This window comes from Pinus tabuliformis, chromosome 6, assembly GCF_031772625.1.
Source record: "Pinus tabuliformis cultivar Carrire ecotype Pingquan chromosome 6, CPIR1, whole genome shotgun sequence".
In the NCBI taxonomy this organism is placed as follows: Eukaryota; Viridiplantae; Streptophyta; class Pinopsida; order Pinales; family Pinaceae; genus Pinus; species Pinus tabuliformis.
Window position 1 is genome coordinate 1,337,399,976 of NC_142292.1, and position 9,709 is coordinate 1,337,409,684.

Sequence of the window (9,709 nt, forward strand, 5' to 3'; positions counted from 1 at the left end):
GAGCAATCGCAGGATTGGCAATGACTGGATCGGGAAGAAATTAGATCGCTTCTTAATAAACGATAAGTTGGCGGAGAAACTCCAAGTGTTCAGGCATTGGGTTGGAGATGGTGGTCTCTCTGATCATTACCCGGTTCTTCTGGAGGTGAAAGGTGATTTTACTAAGCCAGGTATCCCCTTTAAGTTTAATTCCTCATGGCTTTTGGATGAATCTTACATCACTCTATTTCACAATACTTGGAGGAAATTTGTTGCAAATGAAAATGAAAACTGAAGTCAGCTATTTATGGAAAACCTATTAAGGATGAACGCCGCTTCAAAAAGTTGGGCTCTTCACAAGAAGCTAAAGGAGGAAGAAATAATGCAAGCAGTGACCTTAGAACTCGATCTTCTCGAAGATCGAGACAGTCAGGGCTACGGATCAGGCGCATCCCGATCGAGGATACATGAGTTGGAAATGGAAAGAAGGAGAATTTTGCAGCTCAGGGAGCAAAGTTGGCGTCTAAAAAGCAGAGTGATCTGGTTACAGGCAGGGGACGAAAACTCAAAATTTTTCCAGAATTATGCCAAAGGGAGGAAAATCACAAATACAATTTGGGAAATGAAGAAAGCAAATGGTGACTTAGCACTCTCTTTCGAAGATTTGGCTACCGAAGGGGTAAACTATTTTAAACACCTTTTTAAAGCCCCAGCTGAAGCCACAATTGCTGAAGTTATAAGGGCTGTCCAGATTTTTCCACGGTTCATAGAGGAGGAAGACAATGATTTTATCATGGCACCTATTTCTAAAGAGGAGGTTGCAAGCATCCTCAAAACCATGCAAAAAGAAAAAAGTCCCGGCTCGGATGGCTGGACTGTTGAATTCTTCCAACATTTTTTTGAATTCATAGGTGATGAACTAGTGGAGGTGGTGGAAGAATCCAGGCTTTCAGGTTCTATTTATCAACCCTTTAATGCTACTTTTTAAACTCTCATTCCCAAGTCTGATCTCCCAGGTTCTTTTGCCGATTTTAGGCCCATTTCTTTGTGCACCTGCGTTTACAAAATAATTGCTAAAATTATTGTTGTCAGGCTAAAACCCTTCCTTTCTAAAAATGTTTCTCTGGAGCAGTTTGGTTTTTTAGATGGCAGGAAAATACATGAAGCTGTGGGAGTTGCTCAAGAAACGCTCCACAGTCTCAAAGTTGGGAAAGAAAAAGGAGTTGTTGTAAAAATAGATTTATCGAAGGCCTATGATAGAATCAGCTGGTTGTACCTGAGGCTTTTGCTAACTCATCTGGGTTTTAGTTTTGAACTTGTAAGATGGATTATGAGCTGTGTCTCATCTTCTTCCATAGCTGTTCTGATTAATGGAGCGGCTTCTAGTTTCTTCAGCCCTGAACATGGCCTACGGCAGGGCTGCCCTCTATCTCCCCTCCTATTTTTACTGGCAGCAGATGGAATCAGTCGTTTGATCCATGAAGCGAAAAGTCAAGGTTTGTTGAAAGGAATAGAAGTGGCTCAAAATTGCTGGGTCACTCACCTTCTCTTTGTGGATGATATTATCCTCTTCAGCAATGGCAACCTTGAGGATTGCAGGATGCTTAAGAGGATCTTGGACCTATTTCTGAATGCGACTGGCCTCTGTATAAATGAGAGAAAATCCACTATTACCGGTTCTGGTCTGGCTAGAGAGGAGATGCGTAGGGTGGCCTTGGTTCTGAATTTTGAAGTTAAATCGCTGGAGGACTCTTTCAAATATCTGGGGTTCTATCTGAAACCAGACAATTACAGGATAAAAGATTGGCAGTGGATTCTTGTAAAATTGGAATCGAAGTTGAATCATTGGAGCCACAAGTGGCTCTCCCGGGCAGGTAGGCTTGTTTTAATAAAATCTGTTTTAATGGCAATTCCAGTCTATTGGGCGAGTTTGACTTGGGTGCCCAAAGGTATTATAAACTCAATTGAGAAACTTTGCAGCAGCTTTCTGTGGGCGGGGTCTAAGTCTGAGAGAGTTACCCCGTGGATCGCATGGGACAAAATTACTCGCCCTAAAGAGTGGGGGGGTTGGGGCATAAAAAACCTTGCAGATTTCTCCCAATCCCTTGCAGCAAAGTTGGCTTGGAGGATCATCACAGCGGAAAATCTATGGACTACAGTGACTAAAAGGAAATATATAGATCCATTAACAATGCTTGATTGGATCAGACTGCCACAAAAATCGGCTAAAAATTCTTCGGTGGTTTGGAAAGCAGTGGTCGCCTCCGTTGACATCATCGAGAAGGGGTTGGCATGGTATGTAGGAGGTGGAACTCAGATCCGCTTGGGTCACGATCCTTGGATTGGCTGTTTAGAGGGGTTTAATATATCACAAGGTCTGGTTGAAGTTTTAAAAGGCAGAGGTTTACTCACTTTAAACCAGGTCGCTGATCCCCCGGCCTCTTCCATCTGGAATCAAGGGTGGCTTAATGGACAAGACTTAGATTTGACTGAAGACAAGTTGGAGGAATGGGACAGGTACACAAGGGATCTTGTTAACTCTTCGGTGCGGCTTTCTGACTCTCCGGATGAGTTAAAATGGGTTTTTGCTCAGAATGGCTTTTATTCCCCAAAGGAAGGTTACAAATGGAAGATGTCTCAAAAGGGTATGGAAAATCCGGGCTGGTGGGCCAAACCTTTATGGAAGTTAAAAGGACCAGCTAAAACGAAACTGTTCTTCTGCTGTGTCCTTACCCAGAAAGTTCCAACGTGGGATTTCCTTCAAAGAAGAGGTAGGATTGGACCTGTTAGATGCCCTCTGTGTAAAGACAGCGCCGAACCTGTGCAACATTTATTTCTTTTTTTCCCTTTCAATTCTAGTCTTTGAGCAGCTATGCTAAGTTTAATAAATGTTCCACATAAATGGGAAGGGCAGGGGCTCTTAGAGGCCTGGCAGAGTTGGTGGAACATTTCTTTAAACGAAAGGGAACGATCCATTCCCTTACTCATTACTTGGGGGACTTGGCTGGCCAGAAATCAAGCTATTTTCAAGGACTCTGTTTTCCCTATTGGGAGACTTGCTGCTGAGGGAGCGGCCATTTATGATAGTATTCCTATCCCTCAAGCTCCGTTTTCCTCCAGGGCTGTTTGTCAAGAAGTCATCAGACACTCTATGCCGTGGGCTTATTTTGATGGGGCTTCGGATATTAATGGGCGGTGTGGGGCTGGCTTGGTCATTCATTTCTCAGAAGAGAAGATAGTTAAAGCTTCAGTAGGTCTGGGACAGGGTTCAAATAATTTTGCCGAATTGAAAGCCCTTCATCTTCTCCTCAGCTGGCTTATTCTCCGTAATGTGCAAGAAGTTCAGCTTTTTGGGGATTCCATGAACGTGGTGCAATGGTTCAACGGGGCTCATCGCTGCTTCAACCTTACTCTGCTTCCTCTGTTTAGAGAAGTTTCTCGGCTCAGGAACTGTTTCATGGAGGTTTCTCTTAGTCATATATACCGGGAAAGGAATCATGAAGCGGACCGTCTTTCTAAAGAAGGAGTAGGCCGAGAGATGGGGTCGTGGGCTGTCTTGGAGGTGGATAATGGGTTGGTTCGACCTGTTGAACAACCCATCTTCGCCTAAGCTTTCCTCTTACTTCCTCTGTTTCTGTAAATATATGTTTGTTTTTGTTTTTGTTCCATGTCTCCATTTCAAATCCTTTCTACCCTGCCGTTTCTCTTGGGCTGTTTTCCCTATGTGTGGATGCCCGGGCAGTGGTTTCTGTTTATTCTCGCAGCGGCTTCAAATTCTCATTTGTGGATGTTGTGGATCTGCGTGATCCTTTTTCTTTTGTCGCTGGTGTTCCTGGGACTTTGTTTCCCCTTTCGGCGGCTCTTCATTGTTTAGCTGCGGGCCTTTATGGCTGTGCTCAAAGGCTTTGAGCGTTTTGGGAGGTTTTTTTCTTTCCTGCGGCGGATTTCCTGTCCGCGTTCGCTTGCTAGCTGAGTCTCGCCATTCGCTGGCGGCTTCAGACTTGGCGTTTTTTTTTACATATTGTATGTAACTCTTTTTATTAATTTAATAAAAGGAGGGCTTTTTTCTGTGGAAAAAAAATATTAAGGTTTACCCTCTTAAGGTTGATAATATTAGTATTAGGTTTGATATATTAATCCTTGCGTTTAATATCATTCCTACGGCTTAAATTCCCTTGGGCTTATATTATTAATCATAGGGTTTAATATTATTCCCTTTGCTTTATAATCCATGGGTTTATAATATTAATAAATTTTTGGCTCTATTAATTTCTTCGCTCTATAATGTTAATAAAGTCCTCAGTTTATTAAATGCTTGGGTTAATAATATTAATCCCTTTGGTTTATAATATTAATCCATTGGGATGATTAATCGCTTGGGTTTATAAAACGTAATGTAAAACTTAATATTAACATTAATTCCATAATGTGACAAGAAGTGTGATAATCAATGTGACAATCAATTATCACAATGATACATTACGTTGCAATTTATTCAATGTTGATATTATGACACTGAATTAATTATGGCTTAATATTCTCATTTATAATATTGGATTTATGGTTTATTTTGGTTTATAATATTGTGTTCAAGGTTTATATTAGTAGGGTGTATAATATAAATAATAGAATTTAATATTATTCCCTTAGGCTTATTGTCCCTTCTGTTTATGATATTAATCCATTGGGTTTATAATATTGACATCACATTATGACAAGTATTATCGTAATGCCACAAGTAGTGTGACAATCATTATCACAATGATACATGACATTGCAGTTTATGTAATGTCACATTGCAACATTGAATAAATTAGGATTTAATATTTTGTTTTATAGTATTGGGTTTAGGGTTCAGGGTTTATTCTGTTTCATAATATTGGGTTTAGGGTCTATATTATTAATACTAGCGTTTTAATCCCTTGGGTTTATAATAATAATCCCACGATCTGTAATCCCTTCGGTTTATAATCTAAAGCCTATAGTTTAATATGATTGCCTTGGGTTTATTATCCCTTTGGTTTTTAATATAATTCCATTGGGTTTATTATCCCTTTGTTTTATAATGTTAATCCATTGGGTTTATTAATCCCTTGAGTTTATAATATTATCACACCCTTAGGCTTATAATATTAATCTTCGGATTTATAATATTGGGTTTATGATGTTATGTTTTATAACGTTTAGTTTAATATTAAGGTTTAATATCATGATGTTCAAATGGTACAAAAATGTGCCCAACGTCGCATTGTCACAAACATTGTCTCAATGCAAACATTAATTTTAGAATCGTTGTCACAATTGGGGTTTATTATTAGGTTTATAATATTAGGGTCTTTAATAAGGGATTGCAATATTGTGTTTATATTAGGTTTATAATATAAGGGTTTAATATCGGGTTTATAATATTGCATGTATTATCAAGATTTGAAATGTTCAATAGTAGAATGTTTCATAAAACTATCCAACACTCTAGTGTAATAAGCATCATCGCAATGTGACAAGCAATGTGACAATCATTATCGAAACGCTACATTACATTGCAATTTATTCAATGTCACATCCCAAAAATTGAATAAATTAGGTTTTAATATTTTAGTTTATAATATTGGAGTTACGGTTTAGGGTTTATTCTTGTTTATAATATTTACATTAAGGTTTTTAATCCCTTAGGTTTTTATTATTAATACTATGGTTTGTAATCCCTCAGGTTTATAATATAAATTCTGATTTTTAATAATATTACCTTGGGTTTATTAATCCATTGGGTTTATAATATGAGAAATCCATTGGGTTTATAATATTAGTCCATAATATGTATAATACTATATTAAGGTTTAAAATATTAATTTTATAACATTAATATTAGTTTTGATATATTAATACTTGGGATTAATATTGTTCCTAGGATTTAAAGTCCCTTGGGCTTATGATATTAATCATAGTGTTTAATATTATTCCCTTAGGTTTATAATATTAAAAAACCTTTGGGTTTATTAATACCAAGGGTTAATAATATTAATCCATTTGGTTTATAATATTAATACATTGGGATGATTAATTAGCTTGGTTTATAAAACCTAATGTAAAACTTAATATTAATATTAAAACCATAATGTGGCAAGCAGTGTGACAATCACAGTGATAGTCATTATCATAACTATACATTTTGCTACAATTTATTCAATGTTGTAATTAGGACATTCAATAAATTAGGGTTCAATATTCTCTTTATAATATTGGATTCAAGGTTTATGGCTTATTCTAGTTTATAATATTGGGTTTAAGGTTTTTAATCTTAAAGTTTATAATTGTAGAGTGTATAATGTAAATCCTAAGATTTAATATTATTCCCTTGGGTTTATTGTCCCTTGTATTTATGATATTAATCCTTTATCTTTATATATGTGTGTGTGTGTGTATGTTGGAAACCGAATCCTCTAAGGGTTATGGTGTGAATGTTAAATAGTCAAACAAGTCCAAGGAACATTGGAAGATGAATCCAACAGTCACAAGAATGTATTATAAATGTACATCTATGTTAATACTAAAATAAATTCAATGCTCTACCACTCATGTCTTCTCACATTCCATGTGTGTCCCACATGGTATCAGAGCTATAAGAGAATTTTGGCCCTGCTCCAATTTGAGCCACTTATTTTGTGGCCTCTATAGATGTCATTTTTGTCTTCCATGTTTGTCACGCTATAGACCTATACCAAACCAGGAAGAAAAAATATTTCAAATTCTCTAGGGAACATATTGCTTCTTGGATTTCGATGGAAATGCTGATGGTAATTATTTTTTGATGATATGCACTTTAAATATATGTAACAAAGGCTGATTGTAATAATACCATCAACAGAAAAATCAAAGTAATTACGAGGATTGTAGGTGATAGGTTACTAAATCCGTTAGCTTGGTTTCCTTCCCTTAATTTTGATGGATTTTATTGTTAGCTAGATCCAACCCCTCGTTATCTTTATCAAACACCAGAGCGAAAGTATCTCCCTTTCCCTTTGGTGTTAAATGTTGTTGAACTGGCTCGACTCCATCTTCACTCTCGACGATTCCATATATATTACCGCTCGTCGGTTAACGCCATCAACTCCTCCTCATACTACCCACCCGACTTCGTCCTAGGACATACCATATACCACTTAAAATTTGAACGTTGAACGAACATTAGATGTTATACCACTGCATACCACAATTGAACGCCTGGTCCATCACTCCAATACACGTAGATACTCCCGAATAGTATTATATTGCAGGACCGAACCTTTATTGTGTTAACCCCGCCATAGGTTGACTAGTATAATGCTCCACCTCACCATGCGTTGAATATATAATGCTATCTCTGTCGAAAAGACATTTGACAGCACTTAGACCAACTCCTTGTGAATATCCAATTATCTCACAAGTTCTCTTAACAAATTTTTTCCCTGACTTTGCATTAAATATGGTAAAACCGTGGCGGTGATGTACTCTTCAAATGACCTCTTGTATCTTCTATATACATCCTCTACGTACCGAGGTAGCAAGAGTGAATGAGAGGACATGTCATAAATAGTTGTGTAAGACTTACTGTACTCGTTTGTTATATTATCGAATGGATGCATTTCTCCCCGTTATAGGAATTCTTTAATCCTTTGGATAAACAGATAAATCCTAGCCCATTATGCTTCCAGGTCTATCATAATGCCATTGGGCGTAGCCATTTCTGGGTAGCGAGCTTTGAGGCTAGAATCTACAAGAAGGTGTAACATCGAAAGCGTTGGCCTAGTGTATGTATCACAATTCAATGCATTACATGCCCTTAATCCCAATATAATATCACAGTCCACATTGTCCATATAAAATTTCTCCATAGTCATACCTCCCTGAAGGACTAGTTACATTGAATGGTATACATTGAATGCTCTCCACCTCACAATTTCACTTATATGTTGAACCTTGTAAAGAAAAAATAAATATTTTTAGTGGAAATTCTTTGGGAACCATTCAAACATAGTATCCTAAGGTCCACTTCCTTCCAGAATGATTATTATCGGTCAGGAATGCTTGCTAATCATGTGTAGAATAAGCGCTTTGAAAGCTCATTGAATTTCTCCACAGTATCTAGTTCCTGGATATATTGCTTGCTCTGCTCCACTAGTTTCTTGTAATAAGAACTACCATTCTTTCCTACAAACTGTGAAGCCATGTCCTCCAAAGGGAGACCAGTGATCTTCTGATTCGAGAAAAGCCCAATGATCTACACGGGGCCCATGGTAATGTTGGACAGGTGACAACATTTCAGAAAACATTGAATGAAGTTAGTGGTGATTTTATTGAAGGTCATAGTTTATATATGTATTTAATTTCCTTGAAGAAGTGATTCATTTGGTTAGTTTGAGCAATGGTATGTGTGTTGAGTATTTAACCTTGTATGTGCGGATGCATTAGGATGAATTTTTTTTTTATGCTATGAACATTTGAATATTTTTAAGGATCTACTGTTACCAGGAAGGATATAAATTTGTTCACTGATATCTTGGATTTATTCACAAAAGGGTTTTGATGTCAGACTTCAATTTCTTCTGCAAAATTTTCTAATGATTAGAATTCTCTTCCTGAGATATCGTGACATTGTCAACGCAAAAGACTGATACATAGGTAAGGCAGATTAAGAGCAATGTTGGGTTTATTTTATATAAAACATTATATTTTCCATTTTTTGAATCTTTATTTTTGCAAATGGCCCAAATTAATAATGTATTAGAGTTACTGAATAGAATGATACAATCCACTATTGAAGATATGGTAAAATTTAGCAAAACCAATATCAGAGACATTCAAACTTACATAAAAAATGCATAAGAAAAGATTTTTTTTTGCAGCTTGAATCTCAACTTCAGCAAGATGAGTTACAACATAAAAGGAATCCTTCTAAACTTGTTTTTTTCAGAACAATCCCCTATCTAACTTTGAAAAGGGATCCCATCAACAACCAGCAAGTCATCAAGTCAATAATGTTGATTCAGATGAAGTGCTCATTTCAGAAGCAGATTTGAATACATGTGTGGAAATTCAATTGCACTTCCTAAGCCAATGATTAGAACTTGGGAAGAGCTTGTCAACAACAAGCATATAACAGGTCTTGGATATGATAAGGAGGCGTTGTTTCATATTGCAGACTATTCCAAGCTCATTTAGTTTCAAAGTGTTTGGTTTCTTCATGGTGGTTCACCTTCACCTATTCTAGATTCTACTCCTCCACATTTGTAGGCAAACATTGTTAAATGTCAACATTGTGGCCGAGTTGGCCATATGAGAGATCATTGTTTTGATCTTCATTCGTGCAAGTATTATGTTTATCATACTCATTGTTCACACAAATTCTTAAAAAAAAGCCTCCTGCAAGAACAAAGATACATCTTGGATGGATCGCTTCTTGGAAATGGGCTTTAACAACCAAGAATATATTCCAGTCATATGTGAAAATTTCTTCTAGAGTATTAAAAATTATTGCAATTGAGTTTTATCCATCATCTCACCTTGTATCTCACTAGGGGAATGATGGTCATCTAAAAGTTTCAAAGGCACATCAGGCGAGCCTGAGCCACAACTCTCCATATGTTATGAAACCAGCTCATGAAAATATAGAAAAGAAATATCAGTGCCTTAGAATTCAGCCTCTTTGAGGGGCAGCCTCCTTTACATTACAAAAATGAAAAATTCTTGCATG

The 9,709-nt window shown here is 36.9% G+C and overlaps 1 protein-coding gene across 1 annotated transcript; it reads left to right on the forward strand.

Annotated features, from left to right (window-relative positions):
* The first annotated feature begins 304 nt into the window (after positions 1–304).
* LOC149263541 (uncharacterized) lies at positions 305–3,589 on the forward strand. The gene is made up of 3 exons (XM_089388857.1): positions 305–932; positions 1,125–2,750; positions 2,850–3,589. The coding sequence occupies exons 1-3, from the start codon at positions 305–307 to the stop codon at positions 3,587–3,589; spliced, it is 2,994 nt and encodes a 997-aa protein (XP_089244983.1).
* The last annotated feature ends 6,120 nt before the right edge of the window (positions 3,590–9,709 follow it).

Coding starts and splice junctions, on each gene's coding strand:
- LOC149263541 (XM_089388857.1), top strand. CDS start 305: ATGAACGCCGCTTCAAAAAGTTGGGCTCTTCACAAGAAGCTAAAGGAG. Junction 933..1,124: donor GGAAGAATCCAGGCTTTCAG/GTTCTATTTATC, acceptor TTGGTTTTTTAG/ATGGCAGGAAAATACATGAA. Junction 2,751..2,849: donor GGATTTCCTTCAAAGAAGAG/GTAGGATTGGAC, acceptor GTCTTTGAGCAG/CTATGCTAAGTTTAATAAAT.